Source organism: Prionailurus bengalensis, chromosome B3 (assembly GCF_016509475.1).
Source record: "Prionailurus bengalensis isolate Pbe53 chromosome B3, Fcat_Pben_1.1_paternal_pri, whole genome shotgun sequence".
Classification (NCBI taxonomy): Eukaryota; Metazoa; Chordata; class Mammalia; order Carnivora; family Felidae; genus Prionailurus; species Prionailurus bengalensis.
Genome location: NC_057355.1, coordinates 122,844,112 through 122,869,243, shown reverse-complemented (window position 1 = coordinate 122,869,243; position 25,132 = coordinate 122,844,112). Strand labels below are relative to the sequence as shown.

General features: G+C 41.4%; 2 protein-coding genes across 3 annotated transcripts in view; both read left to right on the top strand.

Moving 5' to 3' along the window:
• The first annotated feature begins 96 nt into the window (after nucleotides 1-96).
• Nucleotides 97-24,606, top strand: VIPAS39 (VPS33B interacting protein, apical-basolateral polarity regulator, spe-39 homolog). Of its 2 annotated transcripts, XM_043556725.1 has the most exons (20): nucleotides 97-224; nucleotides 4,121-4,213; nucleotides 5,315-5,417; nucleotides 7,087-7,233; nucleotides 8,070-8,108; nucleotides 8,459-8,523; nucleotides 9,248-9,304; nucleotides 10,486-10,578; nucleotides 11,221-11,254; nucleotides 11,745-11,847; nucleotides 13,367-13,394; nucleotides 16,680-16,753; nucleotides 18,460-18,535; nucleotides 18,983-19,117; nucleotides 19,787-19,828; nucleotides 20,155-20,244; nucleotides 21,536-21,622; nucleotides 22,210-22,299; nucleotides 22,701-22,805; nucleotides 23,554-24,606. In XM_043556725.1, the coding sequence occupies exons 2-20, from the start codon at nucleotides 4,121-4,123 to the stop codon at nucleotides 23,572-23,574; spliced, it is 1,482 nt and encodes a 493-aa protein (XP_043412660.1). In that variant the 5' UTR covers nucleotides 97-224; the 3' UTR covers nucleotides 23,575-24,606. The 2 variants fall into 2 exon arrangements, with proteins under 2 accessions (XP_043412660.1, XP_043412661.1); XM_043556726.1 differs by lacking the exon at nucleotides 22,210-22,299.
• The window catches only part of NOXRED1 (NADP dependent oxidoreductase domain containing 1), a 21,545-nt gene continuing 20,140 nt past the window's right edge, over nucleotides 23,728-25,132 (top strand). The window contains exon 1 of the mRNA XM_043556727.1: nucleotides 23,728-23,836. Coding sequence (XP_043412662.1) covers nucleotides 23,800-23,836 — 37 coding nt within the window. The 5' untranslated portion in view covers nucleotides 23,728-23,799. The remainder of the gene's footprint in view (nucleotides 23,837-25,132) is intronic.

The window sequence follows — 25,132 nt, the reverse complement described above, 5'->3', positions numbered from 1 at the left end:
AGCCCTGTGGCACCTCTGGACAGCGCTTAAAGGCAAAGGCGGGAAAACTACAACTTCCAGCATGCTCTGCGGCCTCTTTCTTGACTCACGTTCCCCCCTACCGCTCCACCCAGAGACTGTTCGCTTCCGCCCATTTTCTATGCAGCTTAGCCTGACTAGAAAGGGTGGTCCAGCGGCGGAAGAGTCTGACGCTGCCCTGAAAGGGTGGGCTCGGTGTGGAAGAGGTGAGGGTGTCCTAATCCGTTTGGGCCGCGTATCTGGTTGAGTCCGGCCACGCCGCAGACATATCCTTTCCTCTTACTCTCTGAGGTGTCCCTGGACGCCCCCCCAGGCCCGACTCCTCCAGTCGGAGCGACCGAGTACGTTACGAGCCCGAGTACACTGGAGGTTGGGGCTGTGAGTGAGCCTCGACATTTGATTTTGAAAGAGCATTTACTCTGCTAGCGATCCGCCGGACTCTGTCGACTGCAGTAGGTCCATGGCTTCCTGGACTTTTCGCCTGTAGAGTCTTCCTAGGTTAACCCACATTCCCCGGTCTCCGTTAATAGCCTCACATGTGGAAGCCTGGCTCAGAAGATAATTGAATCTGAGTGTAACTTCTCGGTAGCTGGTTTCTGAAGTGTCCTGAGGCTGGGAGCGTGTTGGTTGTGGATTTCTTTTCTTTTTTTTTTTTTTCTGATGCCTGTTGTCCTTCCTTTGTCCTGTACCTCGGATTTGCTTCCCTGTCTTGTGGGCTCTCAGTACAGGTGACGATAGGGACAAGCCTCTGCTGTATTTGAAATCATGTTGAAGCACTTTTTCCAGTCACTCTTAAAATTGTACCTGGTTGCTGCAACTTGTAGAGCCATTAAATCTTTATCATTATCTCTTTACTTGGCAAGTAAATTTGCGTTCTGATTTGGCTGGAAGTACAAATTGGTGGCAAGTATCTCCTGCGGTTGCATGGTTAAAAACGATTCCAGAAATTCTCTGGTGGATTATCGGGTGTGTTAGACACATTCTATGCTTATCTGTAGATATTTCCAGATATTTATTTACTGCCCTGGTTTTCCCTAGAGTAAAACCGAAGGACCATGCATGTCAGAGTGGAAGTGATCCAGGAGCTAGAAAACCTAGATTATAGGAGCAATTAGCAAAGTGGTTTTGGTACCTCATTCTTTTGTGCCTCATCTTCCTCATCAGTGAAATAGAGATGGAATCTGCCAGACCTGCCTTACAGAGCTGTTGTGAGGATGAGAGTGCTCTATTAAGTTGGCAATCTGTGCCAGGGACATTTACATGCTCTATGTACGTCTTCAGTGTTGGTGATAGCCACTCTCAGCATTTTTGTGTCAGATTAATTTTTTTAATCTTTAGGATTGCTTGAAAGTATTTTCTGTCTAGCTTTTTCTAAGCTACCATGATGCTTTACTAATAAAAATTAATACTGAGCATTAATTTTGTATCAGACACTAGGTGCTCCACATGTATGATCTAGTTTAAGCTTCACAACAGTTTTATAAGGTAAGGGGTCTATTGTTATGCCCATTTTACAGATGAGGAAACTAAGATGGAAAGGTGTCAGTAAAATATCCTACACTAAAAAGAACTGATTGTTAGTATTTACTTTCTGCTAGGTGTTCCCTGAGTCCTATTTCTTCTTCACTGCAATCTTGTGAGGTAGGATATCATTTTCTCCAAGGCTTAGAAGTAAAATTATTTACCCAGTTTCCTCAGAATTGGGAGACCAAGATTTGAATTCAAAGCTGCCTACTATAAAGTCTGTGCTTGTACCACCATGAAGGATGATTTCATTGTATCTGTCGACTTTTTTATTTGGCTTTAAATATACAAAAGGATTTTTAAGTTACATCTGGGTTCAGTAGAAATTGATTAGTGATGTCTGCCATGGGAAGGGATCAGGCATTAGAAAATTCCCACCATACCTTTGCAATCCCTATATCCTCTGAAAACACAAGAGTCAGGAAGTGAGAGTACACATGATCTCCTGGCTTATAGTGGTTTGACTTACGATTTTTCAGCTTTATGATGGTGCAAAAGTGATGCACATCCAGGAGAAGCCGTAGGGTGAGTTTTGAATATGGATCTTTTCCCGGGTTGGCAATATACAGCACTGCACTGTTGAGATGCTTGGCAGTGACAGTGAGCTACGGCACCCAGTCAGCCACATCACAAGAGTGAACAACTGGTACATTTAAACTATTCTGCACCCACACAGCCATTCTGTTTTTTCACTTTCAGTACAGTAGTCAATAAATTACATGAGATATTCAACACTTTATTATAAAATAGGCCTTGCGTTAAATGATCTTGCCCAACTGCAGGCTAATATGTGTTCTAAGCACATTGAAGGTAGGCTAGGCTAAGCCATGATGTTCAGTGTTTTCTACTCACGATATTTTCTTATGCTTGGTTTATCAGGATGTTAACCTCATTGTAAGTTAAGGAATATCTGTAGAGTATGTTAAGGGCCATCAGAAGCTTCAACAGGGCTGCCGTGATGAGTGTATGTCAAGCTTCTGTTGTGAAAGGTACCATTGAGAGAAAAGGAAAAGCAAATGAATTCTTTAGAATTTAACCCTGTGTAGCCTTTGGAGTTCTTTTTGTTGCTTTGGGAGTTTTGGTTACTCCGTCCTAGTGTTTTTTGTTTCTTAATATTTATTTATTTTGAGAGAGCATGTGTGAGCAGGCTGGAAGGGCAGAGAGGAGAGAGAGAATCCTAATCTGGCTCCTTGCTGTTAGTGCTGAGCCCGACATGGGATTCAATCCCCGAAACTGTGAGATCCTGAACCAGGCTGAAATCAAGAGTCGGACCCTTAACAGACTTAGCCACCCAGGCACCCCAGTCTTTCTTAGTTTAAATCAGTTTTCACTCTGTCCAGTTGGCATTGATTATTTTTTCAGAGTGAAATCTAATTTTAGAATAGTGATGGGAGGGACTTGTGGTATTTTGACTGATTCTTTATATATATATTTTCTTTTCTTGGCCATGCTCTCAGTTCCCAGAATTTGGCCAATACTTATTCGTAAATTAATCATAATTTGAAGATACAGGCAGGATAATTCTACTTCATTTAATCTTTGCTTTCTTTCTTCTGACATTTAGCAAGCATGTATGAGAACAAGAGCCATTTTTATTCACTGTGGTATTCCCAGAGCCTGGAATAGTGCCTCAAAGATGGCACTCAGTATTAGATAAATGTTGAATACATGAATGCAATTTTTATCTGTTTTGTTGATGCTTTTTCTTCAATTTAGTTTTTTAAATATTTATTTTTGAGAGAGGGGAGAGAGTGTGAGCAGGGGAGGAGCAGAGAGAGAGGGAGACAGAGAATCCAAGCAGGCTCCTCACTGTCAGTGCAGAGCCTGATGTGGGGCTTGAATTCATGAACTGTGAGATCATGACCTGAGCCGAAGTTGGATGGTTAACCAACTGAGCCACCCAGGTGCCCTGGTTTTGTTGATACTTTGATCTTGTGTATTCAGCAAAATTTGGGATGCATTCTTATAACACTTGCCTGTCTTGTGCTGTTACCTTTATACATATCTATGCTGAATACCCCAGCTTTCTTGTAGGGTGCTTCAGAAGAGGCCTGTGTCTTGTACTTTTTTTTTTTAATGTTTATTTTTGAGACAGAGACAGAGTGTGAGTGGGAGGGGGGCAGAGAGAGAGGGAGACACAGAATCCGAAGCAGGCTCCAGGCTCTGAGCAGTCAGCACAGAGCCCAACGCGGGGCTTGAACTCATGTACCACGAGATCATGACCTGAGCTGAAGTTGGCCGCTTAACCTACTGAGCCACCCAGGTGCCCCTGTCTTGCATTTTTTACATATCCCTCACAGCTCCTGAGAGAGTGCCTTGAACAAAGTAGGTAGTCTAGGAATGAAGAGTACTCGTGGGTAATTAGAGGATCAAAAGTATGATTTGATCAGTTGGAGAGGCAAGGATCTGATTTTATGTGGCAGATTCAATATTTGCTCTATCTAATTCTTTGAAATGCCCCCAAATTACTGGGGTGTGGGGTGGGAGGGAGAGTTTGTAGTGAAGGAAATTAAAGTTTTTGGAGCTTTGTGGGAAGTGATCCAGGAAACGACATGCATCTGTCTTACTCTTACTCCAGATGAATCGGACAAAAGGTGATGAGGAGGAGTATTGGAATAGCTCCAAGTTCAAGGCTTTCACCTTTGATGATGAAGATGATGAACTGTCACAGGTGGGTTTTCTTGAGCAATTGCTGCAGGTCACACCTCCTCCACAGTGCCACTCTAAAATTCCTTCCCCTTGTGTCCTTGGTAAGCTAGCTTTTGACTGTGTCTCCATTAGGCTCAGAAGTGTTTGGGGTCAGACCTTTAGAAAAATCTTCATAGAAAAGAGGTTTCAAAACAGAGCCAGAAAGATTGTAAAAATCAACTCTCCACCCTTCTTACTTTTGTTCTTAAGGTAACTTATTCCTTTCAGTTTTTTTTTTTCCCTCAGAACCCCAAGTCTTTTATCATATGATGTAATTGTTATTTTTGAACAATGAATTGGATTGGAAGTTGTCTTTATTGCATCTATTTTACAAATGGGAAACATTTATTTTGGAGAGATGGACAAACTCACTCAGGTTTGCACAGTAAGTCATTGCCAGGAATATGATTAGCACTTTTTTTTTTTTTAAGAGTTTTTTTTTTTTTTTTAATGTTTTACTTATTTTTGAGGGGAGCGGGGGCAGACAAAGAGGCAGATAGATCTGAAGCAGGCTTCACATTGACAGCAGTGAGCCCAATGCAGGGCTCGAACCCATGAACCGTGAGATCGTGACCTGACTGAAGTTGGATGCTCAACCAACTGAGCCACCCAGGCGCCTCAAGAGTTGTTTGTTTGTTTGTTTGTTGTTTAAGTTTATTTATTTATTTTGAGAGAGAGAGGTTGAGAGAGCATACGCATGCACTCTAGGGCAAGGCAGAAAGAAGGAGAGAGAGAATCCCAAGCAAACTCCACATTGTCAGTGCAAAGCCTGATATGGGGCTGGATCCCATGAACTGTGAGATCATGACCTGTGCTGAAATCAAGAGTCAGAACTGACTGAGCCGCCCAGGTGCCCCTATTATTAGAACCTAAAAGCAGCTTTGATTCCTTTTAACTCTTGCCACTGGACTGCAGTGTTGGCTAAAGAACAATTTGTTTTCTTGGCAAATATCTGGCAGGCTAGATTGCAAAGGGTGAAAGTGTTTGCCATCTTTAAGTGTCAATTGCTCAGCCACCTTGATTGTCAAAGAGATAGGTGGGAAATACTGCTTACCTGAGTGCCCTGCCTTATGTCCCTCCGCAGTTAAAGGAATCCAAGAGAGCAGTAAATAGTCTTCGAGACTTCGTGGATGATGATGATGACGATGACCTGGAGAGAGTCAGCTGGAGTGGGGAGCCAGTGGGAAGTAAGTAGAAGAGGCTATAGGAGGGGATTGATATTCAGGGTTCTTGTCACTAATGAGGGCTCCATTTGCTTGTCTTCTCAGTGTTTTGTCAGGAAGGGGAATGAGGGTAGACTATTTTCAGATGAGCATACATTTGGAAATTTAACCTCAGAAGATACTTGAGGAAATAACAGTAGTTCCCATGTGGCTGTCTAGTCTGCTGTCTTAGGGTTAATGCTTGGCTGGGTATTTCGGACTCACTTGGGGTGCTTGTTAAAATTAAATTCCTAGGCTTCACTCCAGAGACTTTGATTCAGTAGGTCTCGGGGGTGAGGGTCTTAATTTATGATAAGTACTGTAAGTGCTTCCAATATGCAGTCATATTTGGGACTATTGGCTTAATTGCTCCTAACTGGCTGGCAGGACTGACTTCCTTAGCCACCAAGTCTCATCGTCTAGCTGTTATATAATACCACTTAACGCTTTTGCAGAGTCCATCTGATTTTTGAGAATGTTAAAATTTTTTTAATGTAGGAATATCATCACACTTTAAAAATATAGTATTTTAGGCAATCAATGAAAAGTTTCCCTCCAACACTATCGTGCATTTACTGTTCTCAGTCCCTGCTATCCCAAAACACTGCTGTGGTTTGCTTCCTGTGTGTTCAACTAAAGATTCTTTTACATTTGGAAATGCATATAGGAATACGTATATTCTTATCCCCTCTTTTACACCAGTAGTAGCATGCTTTATACCCTGCTCTTTTCAATTGACAATATAGTTTGGAGATCTTTCCATATCAGTACGTAAAGAAGTTTCTCATTCTCTATTTATTTTTTAAAATTATTTTATTTTATTTTTCAGAGAGAGAGAAGCAGAGCACAAGCAGGGGAGGGGCAGAAAGAGAGGGAGATGAATCTGAAACAGGCTCCAGGCTGTCAGTACAGAGCCCGATGTGGAGCTCGAACTCATGAGCTGTGAGATCATGACCTGAGTTGAAGTCGGACACTTAACCGACTGAGCCACCCAGGCGCCCCACTCTCATTCTCTCTTTTAAAACAACAGCATCGATTATGTTGTATGGGTTTACCATAATTTGTTTAAACAGTCCACTTTTGATGAACTTTAGATTGTTCCCAATCTTTTGTTTATACTGCTATCAATAACCTTGTTTTCTGCCCATATATGAGTATATGAAAGATCAATTCTTGAGTGGAATCACTGGCAGAGGGTATTTGCATCTGTATGGGTTAGATATTGCAAATTGTTCTCCACAGGGACTGTACCAGTGTGCCCCCATCAGCGATGTTTGAGTGTTCCTGTTTCCCCACAGCTTTGCCAACACAGGGTATTACTGAACTCTAGATCTTTGCCAGTTTTACAGGGGCCAATGGTATCTCAGTGCACTTTTACTTTGTGTAATTCTTTTATTAAAAGTAAGGTTGAGCATCTTTTCGTATGTTTAATAGCCACTTGAATTTCCTTTTCTGTGATCCATTTGTTAATTTCCTTTGCTCCTTTTTCTGTTGATGAGTCGATTTGAATTTATTTTTTCTCTCTACTTCAATTTTTTAAGTCCATGTCAATAACAGACCGGGGCCTCTGGTGAAAAACTTTTAGTATTTATCAGAATGCTGTATATCAAGGATTATTTTGTATGAGAATCACTGATTTAGTTCTATCTCACAGGTATCTCATGGTCCATCAAAGAGACTGCTGGTAACAGTGGGTCAAACCAGGAGGGGCGTGAACAGCTCAAGAGCCGAAACAGCTTCTCTTCCTATGCACAATTACCCAAACCTACTTCTACCTACTCCCTGAGCAGCTTTTTTAGAGGTAAAGAGATTGTTAAAGGGGTAGGGGGGCCCTCCTTTTCTCTTTCCAAAAAAAAAAAAAAAAAAGCACTCAGTTTATAATTTTCATTTACTCTGGAAGAAAAAGATTATTGAAGGATAAAGAATTATCTTTGGAACTGGCAGTTAGGGATTAGAAGTCAGAGAAGAGAGACATTCAGAGGGATTTGGCAGGAACATGATGAACAAAACTGACATTAGTTCTGTGGCAGGTGCTGAAGAAATTTACCTAGGTCAGGATTCCTGCCTACCCCTGTGCATTGCTGTAGGGAACCCTTGTTTACTACTGGTGGGGATATAAAATGGCGTAGCCACTGCGGAAGACAGTATGGCAGTTCCTTAAAAAAGTAAGCCAGACATACAAGGACAAATATTGTATGATTCCATTTCTATAAGATACCTACAATATTTAGATTCATAAAGACAGTAAAATAGTGGTGACCGGGACTGGAGGTTAGGAGAAATGGGGAGTTATTGTTTAATGGGTACAGAATCTTAGTTTGGGATGATGAGAAAGTCCTAGAGATGGATAGTGGTGATGGTTGTACAGTGTGAATGTACTCAGTGCCACCAAACTGTACATTTAAGAATGGTAAAAAAGTTTATGTTGTATATATTTTACCACAAGTAAAAAATTTTTTTTTCCTTGACTTTGTTTTTCATGGCACCTCAGATTTCTGAAGTTGAATGGAGGTTTGTTTTAAGCCTTGAGTTCCTACATTGCATAAAAAAGGTTCTATACATACTGCATCCTTAACCAAGTGAAATGCTTCTGCCTGGAACTATTGACCTCTCCCCTTACATGTTCTTTACTTCCAGGGAGAACTAGACCTGGAAGTTTCCAGTCTCTTTCGGATGGTAAGCATTGACCCTCTGCTCTGGAGTACTATGGGAGAAGTTACTGATATGTGGTACACTCTGCAGGGTCATGGAGATAGGTGGTAATTAGATGAAATGTTTTCTGAGTCTACCACCATTATTAGAGAAATTTTCTGATTTTGAGTAAGGAGGTCAAGATCATTCTGGCTATAGGGGCAAGGGGTGACTTCTAGGGGCGCTGTTTCTGGGGAGGAGCTGAGATCTACTTTGGGCCATAAAGATGCCTTGGGACCTCACAAGTCAACAAAATGCATGTGAGAAGGAAGCAGTAGAGGACAGGAGTGACATGAAGATGGTGTCTTTCTGAATCAGCTGCCTATTTTTTCCAGCTCTGTCGGACACACCTGCCAAAAGCTATGCTCCAGAGCTGGGCAGACCTAAGGGGGAGTACAGGGTGAGTTATATCTTGCACTGGTGTGACACTTCACACAGTGCAGAGTGCTTTGACATACGTTATCTTGCTTGATCTTCCTAACTTTTTGACCAGCTAATACCTTAACTTTTATGTAGAGAAGAAAACTGGATTTCTAAATATCAGGGCTTGCCTTGAGTCTCACAGCTATTAAGTGGTGGAACTCGGACTCCGTTTATTTTCTGATTCTGTCCTAGCGCACTTCCCTTACCCATTATACTGCATTTTGAAGGCTGTATTTTGAAACTTTTGATCATTGCTGTGGTCTGGAAGCTTTGTGGAGCTCATATTCCCAAGAAGCACATAACAAAGTAAATTGATTCATAAGGAAGGAAGTATATCATAAGATCCAGAAGAGAAACATGTCTCCTTTTCCTTCTGTCTGCATAACCGTCAGTTAGAATCCCCAAATGTGACTAATTGTATCTAGGGGATGACATCCTGAACCAGTAGGCATAGGGTTATGGTTTTGTCAGTTGGTTCTTTCCCTTTTTGATCCATCTCTTCTTGCCTGTATTGTCCCTGTTGTAATTTCTTCAGACACTCAGAACAAGACCATTCTTGTTCTTCATTTTTTTTCATCCATTCCCTCCCACAAAATATTTCCCCATTAGGGAATAAAGATAAGAGTTTTAAGTGAGGAGCTGGCACACTGATAATGCTGATCCCTTAACTTCTTGAGATTCGTGTGTTGCTGATATTCTAGGATTATAGCAATGACTGGAGCCCCAGTGACACAGTGCGACGCCTTCGGAAGGGCAAGGTAAGGCCACTGGAGAGAGAATTCTTGTGGGAAAAGAGCACCATGGCTGGGAGAAAACATTTTCAAAATACATATGTTATAAAGGATTTTTTTTTATCAAGAATATATAAAGAACAATGATTATCTTCAATAAGAAGATAAACAACTCAGTAAAAAACTTGGTGCAAGATGTAACCAGTTACGTCAAAAAAAGATACGTGAATAGCCAAAGAGCACTTGAAAAGTTCTTTCACATTAACAGTTATCAAGAAAATGTGAATTAAAACTGTGAAATACCACTGTATAGCCACTAGAATGGCTAAACTTAAAAGTATTGATCATACCAAGCATTGGGACGCTGTGGAGGAGCCAGAACTCTGGTACACTGAGAGCAAGAAGGGAAAATGTTAAAACTACTCTGGAAAATAGTCTGGCACCTTCTTATGAAGTTAAACATACACTTAACTTCGTTGCTAGATATTTACAATACAAGAGGAATGAAAACTTACCTTCAAAGACTTATACACAAATTTTTGTAACAGCTTCATTTATAATAGCCCCCAAAGTGGAAATAACCCAAATATCCTTCAGGAGATAAATGGATAAATGGTGATATGTCCATACAATGGCAAACTGTTTACCAGTAAGTAGGAATAAATTAGTGGTACTCACCATAATGTATTGAGACATCTCAGAAATGTGATCTTGAAGGGCACCTGGCTGGCTCAGTCAGTAGAGCATGTGTCTCTAGATCTCAGGGTCATGAGTTCAAGTCATGTGGGTGTGGAGCCTACTAAAAACAAAACAAACAAACAAAAAAAGAGAAATTGAGTAAAAGAAGCCAAATGTGAAAGAGTACATATTGTATGGTTCTGTTTCTGAAATCCTAGAAAAGGGAAAACTTTGGTGATTAAAAACAGGTGAATGGTTGCGAGGGGCTAGAGATTGGGTGGGGGGGAGTTGACATCAAAGCTGACAAGGGAACTTTTTGGGGTGATGGAGTTGTTCTGTATCTTGATTATGGTAGTATATGAACTTGTCAAACTCACTGGATATTACAGTTGAATAGGGTAGACTTTATTGTATGTAAATTATACCTCCTTAAAAAGAGAACAGATGATCTCTCTACCCATTGACTTTGGCAGGACTTTATCAGGACATCAGGACTTTCTTGCACGCTAATTCTGTTCTTATTTTGCCAGGCCTGCTCACTAGAAAGATTCCGCTCCTTACAGGACAAGCTACAACTCCTAGAGGAAGCAGTAAGCATGCATGATGGAAATGTCATTACTGCAGTAAGTTGTGGGTTTTGTTTGTTGTTTGTTTAATTGTTGTTTTCAGTAGTTTCTCCGAGTCCATTCAGAATAGGACTTTAACATTTTAGGTTAAATGTCTAGAAAAGATCCTAGATTTCTCTTATTTATTTGTTTGTTTATTTTAAGAGAGAGAAAGGGAGAGCAAGAGCATGGAAGGGGCAGAGAGGGGGAGAGACACAATCCCGAGCAGGCTTTGTGCTGTGGGCACAAAGCTTGATGTGGCACTTGAACTCACAAACCATGAACTAAAACCAAGAGTCAGATGCTTAACTGAGCCACCCAAGCGCCCCCTCGATTCCTCTTAAAGTGTAAGATTCTCAGTAATATATGCTCTGAGGCTCGGCTGGCAGGACTTGCATTGTATGTGGAACTCTTGATTATAATCAGGAAGTAGCAGGTTGGCTTCTAAAAAGTAATCTGAGAGAGAAGACGTATGAGAGCAGTCTCTCAGAGGGGGTGTCTCTTGCCAGTGTGGGAATGGGCAGGTGGACTTCTCTTAGACATCTGCCAAGATGCCTAATGTGTCGCTGACATCATTTCTAGACATCAGGAGCTCAGGGCAGGGCTTTGCGTTTGAAAGGTTACACAGAGTAATTTATTCTTTGTTCTCCTTTCCTCTAGGTTCTGATCTTCCTGAAGAGGACACTGAGCAAAGGTGAGCATGGGTTGAGAGAAATCTTCAGTCGACAAGATACCTGCTACATTTGAAGGGAGAATGTCATTGTGGCTTTTATCAGAATTCACCATCATCAGGTCTGTTTCTGAGACAGCTGGGATGGCCTAAGACTGCAGAGTATCCATCTCATCTCTTGAGGGCAGTTTTTCATCCTGTAGGGTGATAAGTCTATTAACTTCAAAGTGTCCCTATTTGCTAGACAGACAGATGGCTGTGTTGATTTGAGGACTTCAGAGTCCATGCTAGGTGCCTGCTGGTTGAGTTGGTGAAGGCTGACTGAATGGCTAAGAGTTGCCCTGGACCATGGAGTGCATTGATGGTGGATTGAGCCAGAGGAATGGGTACCATAAAAAACTATTCCTTGCTTGTGATTGGCTCTGAGATGTTTGGAATGTATGAGGAGGGAGACCAATTTCACACCTGAGTAATAGGCTTTAATTTCCCCACCTAACTATTTCCTGCCTGCCAGAGATCCTCTTCCGAGAGCTGGAGGTGCGACAGGTTGCTTTGAGACATCTCATTCACTTCCTTAAAGAAATAGGGGATCAAAAGTTGCTTTTAGACCTCTTCAGGTAAGAACTGATCATCTTGTCTATGAAGTTTACTGAGTCTTTATTCAAAGCACGCTGGAGAATACAAAGAGAAAAGACATTGTCCTTTTTTTGTTATTAGATAAGATACTGAAACGGTGATGGGATAACTAATAATGCACCTCAGCCTGTGATAAAGTGACAGTATAGCTGGTGGTTAAGAAGGAGGCCCTGGAGTCAAACATACCTACATTGAATACTGGCAACACCACTTAGTTCATAGAGTGACCTTGAGCAAGTTGCCCAACCTTTCCAAGCATTAGTTCCAAACCTGTACAACGGAAATGATGATTTGTACCCGGCAGGTCATTATGAAGATTAAAAGAGTTAGTGTGGGAAAAGCACTTAGCTTAATACATAGTCTGTATTAATATTTTTAAGCATTTTGTTATAAAAGACTCAGAATAAAGGTATCTTTTATTGCTTGGTCCCCAATGATGCCCGTGGGAAGTACGGTGGAAGAGCAAAAGAAGAAAATAACAATCTTTAGTCAGGATACCCAAGGAAAGCTGCATGGAGGTGTTTAGGAATTGAGACTAGGTAGGATTCTAATAGGTAGAGAGGCAAGAGGTAGGCATATGTGCTGGTGGTCAGGGGCAGGAGAATATCTTCTACCATGTTTTCCTTCCTTCCCTATCTCATTCTAATCAGTAGAGACTTTCCTGCCCTTAGCTTAAAATGTATATTATGTCTTGTCTTCAATGTCAGGAAAGGGGTTAGAACCTTTGTTTAGGCTGATAATGTGGCCCCTGGTAACTCCAATTATCTAGTGACTCCAGCACAGTGATGAGCTGCCCCAAGACTATGGTGGGAAAAGCAGATCACCTAGTCAGGGCCAAGATTACAGATGTTAGCCAGGAATTTGCAGAAGACATGTTCATTGAGGCAGGCTGTTCTCTCCCTCCTTCCCTCCCTCCTTCTCTCCCTCCCTCCCTCCCTTCCTTCCTTCCTTCCCTCCCGATCAACGAGGCTTTATTAGGCATCACCTCTAGGCCAAAGCAGTGACGTTAGTTACAGTGGTCCATTCAGAATAAGAAAGAATTAGAAGACAATGTCCTTGTTCTCCAAGGTCTTACCACCTTTGGGATAGACAAAACCCATTCTACACTACGTGAAAACAACAGAATAATATAGAAAATCTGTTTCCAAGATTGTTCTGACAGGGAAGAGGGCTTTAATCTTTCCAAAAAACCCTGTAAGATTACTGTGGGCTAAGGTTTTGTGGAGGCTCTGAGCCTATCAGACCTGTTAACATTACAAAGTTATTACTGTCCTGCAATGCCTTCTTGTCCTTGCTTCTTTCTCAGCTAGAGCGATCAGGGGAACAATCATACCTGATCCACCATGTGTTTTGAAGAGGTTGCTCATAGAAATTTTAAGAGGAGGGCTTATTTCATTTATGGAGGCAAATGAGTTTGAATAGCAGCCATCCTATTTTGTGAGGTTATACTGCCACACATCAATAGATAAAAATGCCCTGCTCCCTTCTGCTTCTTCCCAGGTTCCTAGATAGAACAGAAGAGCTTGCGGTAAGTGTGGCCTTTGTTTCAGTTGGGGACCTGTTTAACAGAAATCTAAGCCAAAACCCAGCCTCCAAGATCCCAGAAATCTAAGCCAAAACCCAGCCTCCGAGATCCCAGACTAGTTAACAGTTTCCTTCCTTTGGTATTAATTGCATCCGGAAGAGAAAGGCACTGGGAAGCCTGAAAACTAAATCCAAATGATGTTCTGTTTCTTTTTATATGCTCTTTTGATTGGGCGTGTCAATAAACACTTTTTTGAATAAATGAATAAAAAACTGGCCTGGTCAATTTGTAATTTGTTTTTTAGTTCTTAGTTGTTTTCAGTTCCTGGTTTGTAGGAGCTTTTGGGTTTTGGCTTCTAATACTAGAAAATGTTGGAGAGTTAAGAGGGATTAGAAAGCAGATATAGGTCAAGAAGGAAGATAGGTCAAGCCGGGCTGCACCCAATACACATTTTGGCTGAGGGCTGAATGGCCAAGTGTGTAAACTGATTTTTGGCAGATTTTCACCATTACAGAATAAACTCCTGAAATACCAGAATAAATCTGAAATTGTACCAAAAATTTCCTTATTTTATTAAAAATGTAGAGATATACTTTTAAAAGTTTGCCATTGTAGTGCAGGGGTAAGAATTCCTCAGCATATCCATGGCAGGATTGTCCCTTCAGTCACTACACCACACGTTTGTGGTGTTATCAGTGCTCACATTCAGCTGGCACGCTTAATAATCTTGCTAACCTTCTTCACACAGCAGAATAAAATTGAGGAAAATGTTTTTTCAGTCACATTTTGTAAAAGGAACTTTTACTTAATATTCAAGGCATGGAACAATCACAAAAATCCTTTATCTTAATCTACTGAAAGTGATTGGCAGTCTGTAGCAATCATTTTGAAAAGCTTCTTGTTTACATTTTTAATCTCCATAGATTTGTTGTCTTTTTTTTTTTATGTTCTTTTTTTTTTTTTTTTTTTTTTTTTTTTTTAGAGAGAGAGAGAGAGAGAGAGAGAGAGAGAGATAGTGTGAGCAGGGGAGGGGCAGAGAGAGGGAGACACAGAATCTGAAGCAGGCTCCAGGCTCTGAGTGTCAGCACAGAGCCCAACACGGGGCTCGAACTCATGAGCCATGAAATCATGAGGTGAGCCGAAGTCGTATGCTTAACTGACTGCGCCACTGAAGCGCCCCTAATCTCCATAGATTGGAAGCTGTAGGGAATTTTCTTCATACAGCATTCTTATAAAGTTTGTTGTTTTGAAGTTTGATTAGTGACAATAGATGTGTTTGGGTAACGCATTTTCTTCTAAAACTTTATTTTCTTCCTATTCTCTATTATATTTGAATTGAAGATTCAGATTTACATGCATGCTGTTGTATATAAATTTGGAGTTTTCCAACCTTACGAACTTGAGAATTGACAAAGCTGATGATAGTCTCCTTTCAGTTTCTCCTCACAGAGTGGGAAGTTTACCTAAGTAGGACTTTCCTGAAAGACTTAAGGCCAAATGGAATTGAACAATAAAAATAAACCATAGCTCTCAAAGATTGCTTTCTTTAATACTAGGAATGATTGTATACCAAACATTTTATGAAGATTAGATTATGATATAATTTCTATTCTATTTTATGTTATCATTTACATTTTTATATGCTTGTTCCTAAAAGGATATACTGTCCTTCTTAAAGCCAGTTTATTCTCTTAATATTCATATTAACTGTCAATCTGTTTATTTATTTATGAAAGATTGTATTTTTAAGTAATCTCTACACCCAACGTAGGGCTTGAACTCACAACCCCAAGATCAAGAGTTGCATGTGCTACCAACTGAGCCAGACAGGTGCCCCTAATCTATTTTTTTTTTTTTTTGGAAAGTTTTTAATAATTGTGCATAAAATCTCAACTTTTATAACCATCATAAATTATTGCATCAATTAGCTCTTGTAATAATAAATAGGGACTAACTTTTTAATTATTTTTAATTTTTAATGTTTACTTTAGAGAGAGCACAAATGTGCTCACGTGCAAGTGGGGGAGGGACAGAGACAGAGGGAGACAGAGGATCCAAAGTGGGCTCTGTGCTGACAGCAGAGAGCCCCAGAGCCTGACGCTGGGCTTAAACTCAGGAAATGTGAGATCATGACCTGAGCTGAAGTTGGACACTTAACCGACTGAGCCACCCAGGCGTCCCAAATAGGGATTTAATCTTCAGTTCCTTTTTCAGAATTCCAAAATAGAAAGCACATAAGGAGATTGTCTTTCAGAGTTATATGTATGACTTACGGTATTTGAATGTGAGTCTTCACGTGTCAACAGTGAATCAGATGACTTGCCTTACTTGTGTTACTGATGTCAATTATTAGGTATTTACAGGATAATGCTACCATTGATTGCATATAAGGTCAAGGATGCCAAAAATAATGTTGAAGTAAGCATTTAGCTCTTTGGCCTTTTGAAAGACTAAGGCTGAAGCAAAAGCCGGTTTTAGTTAAATAGGCTAAAGCCAAACTTTGGAGTAAAGCTGGGTGCTCAGCTACTCAGTGCTTCATTGTAGGCCAGCGCTGTCCAAATAGAGCTTCCTACGATGATGGCAGCATTCTGTATCTGTGCTACTGGATATGGTAGCCACTAGTCCACATGTAGCTTTTGTACACTTAAAAAAATGACTACTGTAACTAAGGATCTGAATTGTTTAATTTAACTTAAATCATTTAAATGTAAATGTAAACCAGATATGGGTAGTGGTTACTGTATTAGATATTGCAGTTATAAATAAACCAAAGAGTGATTTTGAAGATTTTTTTTTTTTTGAAGTTATCTGTATAACCCTGAGATCAAGAGTCGCATACACTGGGGTGCCTGGGTGGCTCAGTCAGTTAAGTGTCCGACTTCAGCTCAGGTCACGGTCTTGTGGTTCGTGGGTTCAGGCCCCACGTTGGGTTCTGTGCTAATAGCTCAGAGCCTGGAGCCTGCTTGGGATTCTGTGTCTGCCCCTCTCTCTGTTCCTCCCCCGCTCATACACTCATTCTCTCTCTCTCTCTCAAAAATAAATGAACATTAAAAAAAAAACAAAACAAAGTCACATGCACTACTTACTGAGCCAGCCAGGTGCCCCTGAAGAGCAATTTTGAATCACTGTTTATCCTCTCCACACCCACACACCCATCCACACCCAGAGGAATCTCTGATAATGAAGAATTTAGTTTTTAAGGATGGAAGGTCTAGTTACATAGCTAACTCAGCCTTCTAAGGAGACAAAATAACTCAAAGCCTGCCTTTTTTTTTTTTTTAATCGTAGTTGTCTCATTATCGAGAGCACTTGAACATTCAGGACCCCGAGAAACGAAAAGAATTTCTTAAGACCTGCATTGGGTAAGTATGGGGGAGAAATGTTTTTAAGCATAAATCTTCTTAGAGAAGCGAAGAGACTAAGGAGTGGATAGGTAGTTGAAGGGAAAGCCTAATAGTGGGTCATATAAGCATCATTAAAGATGGTCTCATTCAGTGAAGTGATTCCAAAATTAATTCCCCAGTAGAGTTTTCACTGATGGGTAGTAAATTGAGAAAAATAAAGGCAATTAAAAGAGGATTTTTTCTATCGCTAAATTTATTTTATTTGAAGACTGCCTTTTATTCTGGAATTTTTTTTTTTTCCTTCCTCTCCTTCCTTTTTTTGGTGACAAAATGCATTGGAATTTTTTTTAAATGAACTCATATATTAAAATAAAAAGTCGGCAACACTTTACCTTCCATATTATTTTCAGTGTTACTGGTCCTTGAGACCCCAAAGCACAAGAACCACTGATTCAGTTAGGTATTTATCCAGGATGTAAGTCCCTGTAAAAACCAGCCCCACATATTATTCTTCCAGTGATGAGCACTCACTGCTCTTGGAAGTAGCTTATTTTATTGTTGAATAACCTTCATTATCGTAAAATGCTTTGTTATCTTGGGCTGAAACTTGCTTCCCTCTATCTTTCAAGACAGGTATAGAGTCTTCCGGTAGGCCTTACTCCAGGTTCAGTATTCATGGTTGCTTTAGTCCCTAATGGGACGTGAGTGCCCGGTTTCACATTTAGAAATTTGTCTTTGTCTGTGCAATCCTTAATTTGAACATTATCAAATACTGAGCTATGTCATAGTGGCCTCTGGTGAACCAAGAGAAAAGTTGGAATAGTGAAGGAACTGAAACCTATTGCTGTCTCTCTTTATCTCTTGCAAAAATTGGCTGTGGCTCATGCTTCTCTGGGATAGTGTAATTGAGTTTCAGAATTCTTCCAGGAGTGAGTGGAGTATGGGACTAAGACAGCACTTTCTAAAGGAGAGATCTGTGAACCGGAAGCTTAAAATCTGGCTTCTATTCCTGGCCTTACCTCTTGACTTACCATGTATGACTTTTAGGCAAGACGCTGTTTGTCTCTTAACATTTTTATATGTAAGATGAAAGGTGGGGACCCTTGATCAAGTTTGTGTAGATCTGTGAGATCTTTATCAATCTATAAACGTACCACCATGCCTTGTAATTTAATTGTATCTTATTTCTCTGCAGTAAGAAACCACAGCACTTCACTGGGTTGTGGGTGATAGGCAGTTGGCTAAGTTCACTCACTCAGTATCTCATTTGTCACCAGCTCCCACAGTGAGAGAATTCTAACTAATTCCTCAGACAAACTACTGATGACTACATAATCTTGTGGACTTTGAGGATCCTTCCTTCCTTTTTTTTTTTTTTTTTTAAAGATTTTATTTTTCTTCAAGTAATCTCTCCACCCAACATGGAGCTTGAACTCATAACCCTGAGATTAATAAGAGTCTCACGCTCTACCAACTGAGCCAGCCAGGTGCTGATCAGGATCCCTCCTGAAGTGGCAAAACTTTAAATACAAAATCCTAGTCAAAGGTCTATTCTGTTTTCTGCTTTCTCTCTCTCTGCCTTTCAGGGATGGTCTAAAGGTGCATTGGGATCAGATTTGTGAAGTGCTGTGAGCCTCTTGTGCTTAGAGTGGTGTTTTGGTTTAGTTGGGTTTGTTTCTTGTTTTAGTAGAAAAAGAGGCGCTAACCTTCTGGCTCTCTACCAGTTTGCCATTTTCAGCAGAAGATTCTGCACATATTCAAGACCATTACACCCTCCTGGAACGTCAGATCATTATTGAGGTTAGACTCCTTATCTCTACATTTTCTGCTTCAATGCCAGTGCTCAGTGTCATTCAGCATCTAGGAGACTTCTGTGCTCTGTCATATATGTCATTTCCTGTTACACTCTGCGAGAGCCTTTCATTTCCTCTTTACGTGATCGCCCTTTTCCCTCCATTGTTCTCAGGCATCCTTTTCCTTCTCACTTGCTCTTAACCTGGAAGTATTTTCTCTTCCTCCTAGAACTCCCATTTCATCCTTACTTCTCCAGTCTTCCTCCATTCAACATGGCTCTGTCATCATTTTATGGTTTTTAAACTCCCTTGGGATATCCTGGGCAGTTTCTTTTTCTCATCTTTGCCTCTTTCCTAGGATAGGAAACACAACTGCTGTAGTATTTAATGTTTTTTTCCTACCTCTACTCTGTGGACATTGTTGTTTTTTTTCACTCGTTTCACTCCACCACAGGCAAATGATCGGCATCTAGAATCAGCAGGACAGACTGAGATCTTCCGGAAGCACCCCCGCAAAGCTTCTATCCTCAACATGCCATTAGTGACCACGCTTTTCTACTCCTGCTTCTACCATTACACAGAGGCTGAGGTATAGGCAAAATGTGAAAGACCCCATACACTCGCACTGCACAAGAGGAATATACTTTGAAGCCAGTTATTTCCTTGTGCTCTTAACAATGGGTGTGTATAGTTTTTGGAAGTCCACCTGGAAGCTTTCCTGGCCCTCAGAAAGGATAAGGAACAATGGATAAGGAACTTCATGTTATTTGACTTTCTATGCTCATAAGGGGTGGGCCAAGTGGGAAAAAGAGGTTTGTAAGGGCTTATGTGGCTTCCGGTGAGCTGGCATGCTAGCATAGCACATTCTGTCTCACCAGTGCTGGTCCCACAGCAGTCCCTGTTCAAAGGTCCATAATTTCAAATGGATTTGCATGGTACAGAGAAGAGCAGCAGGGTGTTAAGTATTTGTGAGTACTCTAAAAAATTTTGTTTTTTGAAGAGATTTGAGTTTAATGGTAGTAGGTGGGAATGATCATAATGGTCACAAGATTAACATTGAAATTGGGAAATATATGTATTAATCCAGTTTCATTCAGCCAAGTTGTGATATCCTATTAGACCTGGTGGAGTTTTTCTCTTAAATTATTTTCTGTGTTTAAATGGCTACAGAGTGAAATGTAGTAAAAAGAAAATGTTAGATTAGGTGGTATTTGAGAAAGTCAGTAACACTAAAATTCCTTCTCTACTTTCATCCTAGGGGACGTTCAGCAGTCCAGTCAATCTGAAGAAGACATTTAAGGTAGATATAAATTGGTCACTGTTGGGTAAGATAGTATCAGGATAACTATGTGGAGTGGATATTGCTTTGTAACCCTGCACAAGAAGTCCCTTAATATTCACAGTTAAAGGTGGAAAGACTGAGTTTGTGGGAAGTGAAGAAAGACTGCAACCGAATGGCTTACGGTGGTGCTGGGGCTTGGGAGTGAGGAGGTTCTTGATGACTTGAGAGATTTGTGCATTTTAAGGGGCAGAATCAACCCCAGGGGATATTTTTGCCTGTCTTTTCTAGAATTCTCCCTGATGCATTTCTACTTACCCTTAATTCCTTTGGTCTCTGTTTTTTAGATCCCAGATAAACAGTATGTGCTGACGGCCCTGGCGGCTCGTGCCAAGCTTCGGGCCTGGCATGATGTAGATGCCCTCTTTACCACAAAGGTGGGTGCCCTGGAATTGTGTGGTGCTGCTGGGGCCTCGGAGTTACCGTCTTGTGACCTCATGCTTCATGGGAATCTCGAGTTCTAGTTACTGGTTTACATTTTTCCTCCAACCTTTTATTTGTCAAACTGAAGGAAAAATTGAAAGAATAGTATGATAAACACAAATAGTCTTTACTTATTTCACTAGTTTATTAACATTTTGCCATATCTACTTTCTCTTTTTTTGCTGAACCATTTAAAAGTGAATTGCAGACATCGTGACACTTTTCCCTTGAATACTTAAGCATTTATTTCATTTATAACCACAATATTATCAATTTCAGGGTATTTAATGTTTATATATTTTTAAAATTTATTGAGAGAGGGGGAGGCAAAACGCAAGTGGGGGAGGGTCATAGAAAGAGAGGGAGAGAGAGAATTCCAAGCAGGCTCTGACAGGGGGCTTGATCACATGAACTATGAGATCATGACCTGAGCTGAAATCAAGAGTTGTATGCTTAACTGACTGAGCCACCCAGGCCCTTAACATTAATATAATATCATATGTATAGTCTATATTGAAATTGGCTCTTTAAAACTTTATGTTTTTGTGTTTGCTGTCAGGATCCAATCAAGGATCTTACATTACTTTGGTTGTCTCTATTTGTTTATATTTTAAATATCCTTTTTTCTACTATAGGTTTGAGAATTTTCTGTTTCTTCCCTTTATTAGGTGATTCTTACTTGTTTTTTTGTTTTTAAGATTTTATTTTTTTTATTTTTTTTTGTTTTTTTAAATTTTTTTTTTTTTTCAACGTTTATTTATTTTTGGGACAGAGAGAGACAGAGCATGAACGGGGGAGGGACAGAGAGAGAGGGAGACACAGAATCGGAAACAGGCTCCAGGCTCTGAGCCATCAGCCCAGAGCCCGACGCGGGGCTCGAACTCACGGACCGCGAGATCGTGACCTGGCTGAAGTCGGACGCTTAACCGACTGCGCCACCCAGGCGCCCCTAAGATTTTATTTTTAAGTAATCTTCACACCCAGGCTGGGGCTCAGACTCACAACCCCTGAGATCAAGAGTAGCATGCTTCACCAACTGAGCCAGCCAGCCTCCCCGCTGTATATATGCGTACACACACACACACACACACACACACACACACATACACATATATGAGAGCATATAAACCTCCCATCCATCCACACTCCCTACCGTGTTATTCTAGTCTGACCATAAAATGAATGGTTACAAAGTGTGTTGAGTCTTTCTTGTCTAGCTACTGCTGCCTCATCTTCCCTTTTCAGAACTGGCTGGGCTACACCAAGAAGAGAGCGCCCATTGGCTTCCATCGGGTTGTAGAAATTTTGCACAAGAATAGTGCCCCTGTCCAGGTAATGGCCTTCTAAAGAGAGTTGGGTACAGGATCCTCTAGGAGACCTAACTTTTAGCCTCTTACTGGTCAATGATGGGATACTTGATCTGCTCTGGTCTTATCTTAAAGACAATATAGTAGCTGCAGTGGATCTTGATATAGAAAAGGTCAGGTAGGGAAGTTGTCCTCTGCCCTTTAGAAGAAATCCCAGACTGCCCCTCTCTGAGGAGCATCTACTGTGTTTAGCCCGTGTGGAGCACTGACATATTACTCAAATGATACAAAAGGAGAGCTCAGTGACAAAGGACATCAAGTAGCACTGAGCACAGCACCGGATCAGATCTAGAACACACCTGTTGCTGGCATGGATGTCTAATTATAGGGTAAGGCAGAGTGTGCTCTTCCTGTCTCTCCTGGGCCAGCATGGAAGTACCGCATAGAGTCTACCTCACTCCCTATTGCAGAACTAGTCTTATGGTTGATGGTGGGAATTGTAGACATCAGATATGGAACTCATGCCTTCCTCAGGATTTTTTTTGTGTAGCTTTTAGAACTCTTTGTTTTATGAGTCTGGGAGTCATTAATCAGAAGTACCTCTTCCTATAGATATTACAAGAGTATGTTAATCTGGTGGAAGATGCGGACACAAAGTTGAACTTAGCCACCAAATTCAAGTGCCATGATGTCGTCATTGATGTGAGTCCCTAAGAAAGGAGAAGCCTGAGTTAGACCCTCAGTGGAGAGTGGGGGATTATGATCTTCTCTGTCTAGATCCTATGGTACTTCTTTCAATTTTGGCTTTAACAGACAAGATGATCTGGCAAGAGTTAGTTTGGAGACCTGTTCTCCTGTATTATTTTCCCAGCCCTTTGACCTCTCTTTTTTTATAAATTTGTTGCATTCAGAGAATTCATAGAACTGAATCCAGCCACATGAGCTCTTCAGTAAGAAATTCTGTAGGTGCCTGACCCCACTGTCCTCCCACTGTAGCCTCTCAGTCTCTCCTTGAACCTTGGCCCAGTGTTGGGAGTGGCAGGAAGAAAAAGGCCCTTGTAGAGAAAGCTCATTGGAAGTTTTATTGCTGTGTGTTGGTATAGACTTGCCGGGACCTGAAGGATCGTCAGCAGTTGCTAGCATACAGGAGCAAAGTGGATAAAGGATCTGCAGAGGAGGAGAAGATTGATGCCATTCTGAATAGCTCGGTAAGCAGCTACAGTTTACCCCCTGCAAGCAGTCTCAGGAGATGATCCCCAAAGTAGCATCAAGTATATATTCCCAAGGCCAAGATGGGGTCACAGTTAGCTGAGCATCATATATATAAGAGTCTGTGAGCCTAAGGGTCTGAAGCGCTGCTTTGAAAGGCAGAAATTACTCCTGAGATGTGGGATGATCCAGGGGTAATCTGGGGACCTTGGGCAGAGATTTCACATAGTACCTTGATAATCGTTAAACACATCAGGTAGGAGGTACATGCCCAGGGACCATGGGAATGACTGCTGCAGACGCAGAATATCCAGATGGTAGTTTTCTGGGGCCAGGTATGATCTACTCATTGGAAGTAAGTGGCTAAAACAGCTTTTAGCTATTTGGGCAACACAACTGACTCATCTCTCATAGCATGAAATTACTGAGCTTTTTGTTAACATAGAGCTTAGCTCCCTGTTAGATATTTGGGAGCCTACCATGGAGTCATCTAAAGCTAGTGAATCTTGGTCCTGAGGAGGGCAGAGCCAGAATAAATGCCCTAAATCAGGCTTGTAAGATACAGAATGGGTATTTAATTCATCTCTGAATAAGCAAACTCCCCTACATATTAGAAAAACATTTTTCAACTTCCCCCTCCATTCTCCTTATTCTTACTTTACCTAGCTGTGAGCCTTGTTTTATTGTATTCCCCTGCCTGTCTGTAGGGGTCAGTGGAAACTGATCATTGTTTGTTCTTTTCCACAGCAAATTCGATGGAAGAATTAAGTGGCATTAGCTACCCTGAAACCTGCCTCATTTCTTCCTTTCCTGCCTATAGTAGAGAGTGCTCTTTGTTGGGAGAATTACAGTATCACATCGCTTTGGACCCATCATCAACAGGCAATGTCTGCTACTCTTAGGACAGAAACCAGCGTCTGGGCACAGACAGCTTCAGACTGATCTTCTGTCCAAGAATCATCATCTAAGGGCCAAGATCTAAAGCTCTGACTCATGAGAAAGATTCTCTCCACCTGGTGCTCAAGTGAAGGTGGGAATAATTTCTAGATTGGGCCCATATTGGGCAAGATCTCTCTTGGTCTGGGAAAATGACTGCTCTAGAAAAGAAGTCTCCTAGACTAAGAGGTCAGGGATCATAGGATGGCCACTCCATCCCTCTCAGCTAATTATGACCCTGGACTTGGTGCTGGACATTGGCAGTTCTGCTCTGAATGAAGTCAGAATAGAACCAAAATGGCTCTCTCTCAAGGGACCTCAGGAAGGGGTGCCAGTATAGCCAGGAGCTATTGGAGGTGCCCTCACACCAGACTGCACAGAGTCCTCCACATAATGACAGAGAGTGCCCAGACGTCGTGTTTCTTCAGCCAGTGTCCTTCTGCTGCCCCAGTCTAGCCTCTGTTCGAGACTTGTGGTTCCTCTTTCACCTGCACACCAAGATGGCCTTGTGTGGGAGATAAGGACATCCCTGTTATCTACTTCTGTTTCCTCTACTTCTCCCACCCCAGACCCGTAACTTTATATGGAGCTAAGATTCAGCAGTGCTGGAGAGCTCTTCCTTTATGCACAAATCTCATTATTTCACTAGGAGCTTTTAGAAGGTCCACCAGGGCTAAACTCAGCAGCATTTCAGACGGTTAGGATATTAATTAAGATGGAGGTTTTAGTTTCACGCTTGGTTTTCAAGAGGGTATTCTGGAGTGCTAGCCTCCTGCTCTGTACCAATAGAAGCCTCTCTTCTCTATAACTGAATTGGGTTTCCCCGACATGCCTAGACTCCTAATAAAGCTATTTCTTCCTTGGTGCCTTCTCTTTTCCCTCCCAATTGTTTTGTGCAGAACAATGAAATAATTGCCTTGTCTCTTGGGACCACTACAAACCTGCCTCAGTGACCGCATTCAGTAGTCTGTCAACACACGTCAGGTCATGGAGTAACAGTGCTTATGGCAAAGTACAGCCGTGTGGTTAACAGAGCACTGTACCTGGAAACAAAAGACCTGGCCTCTTGTCCCAGCTCTGCTGCTGACAAGCTGTGTGATGTTGGGTGAATCCCTTTCTCTTTGGACTCACTATCTTAACCTGTCATAGGGGGGCATGTTTCTCTTGGAACTTGTAGAAGTCTATGCTCCTGTGACTGTGCGGAGCAGGTGAAGGGGTAGAAAGAAGAGATGTTGTATAGAGGCACAGAGCATGCTTAAATGCATGTGGTTCTCAACTGGGAGAATTTGGGCCCCAGGAGACTGTCCAAATCTGGAGAAGCTTTGTTGCTACAACTGGTGAATGCTACTGGCATCAAGTGGGTAGAAGCAAGGGATGCTGCTAAATATCC

Coding starts and splice junctions, on each gene's coding strand:
- VIPAS39 (XM_043556725.1), top strand. CDS start 4,121: ATGAATCGGACAAAAGGTGATGAGGAGGAGTATTGGAATAGCTCCAAG. Junction 11,848..13,366: donor TTGCTTTTAGACCTCTTCAG/GTAAGAACTGAT, acceptor GCTTCTTCCCAG/GTTCCTAGATAGAACAGAAG. Junction 22,300..22,700: donor GCCATGATGTCGTCATTGAT/GTGAGTCCCTAA, acceptor GTGTTGGTATAG/ACTTGCCGGGACCTGAAGGA.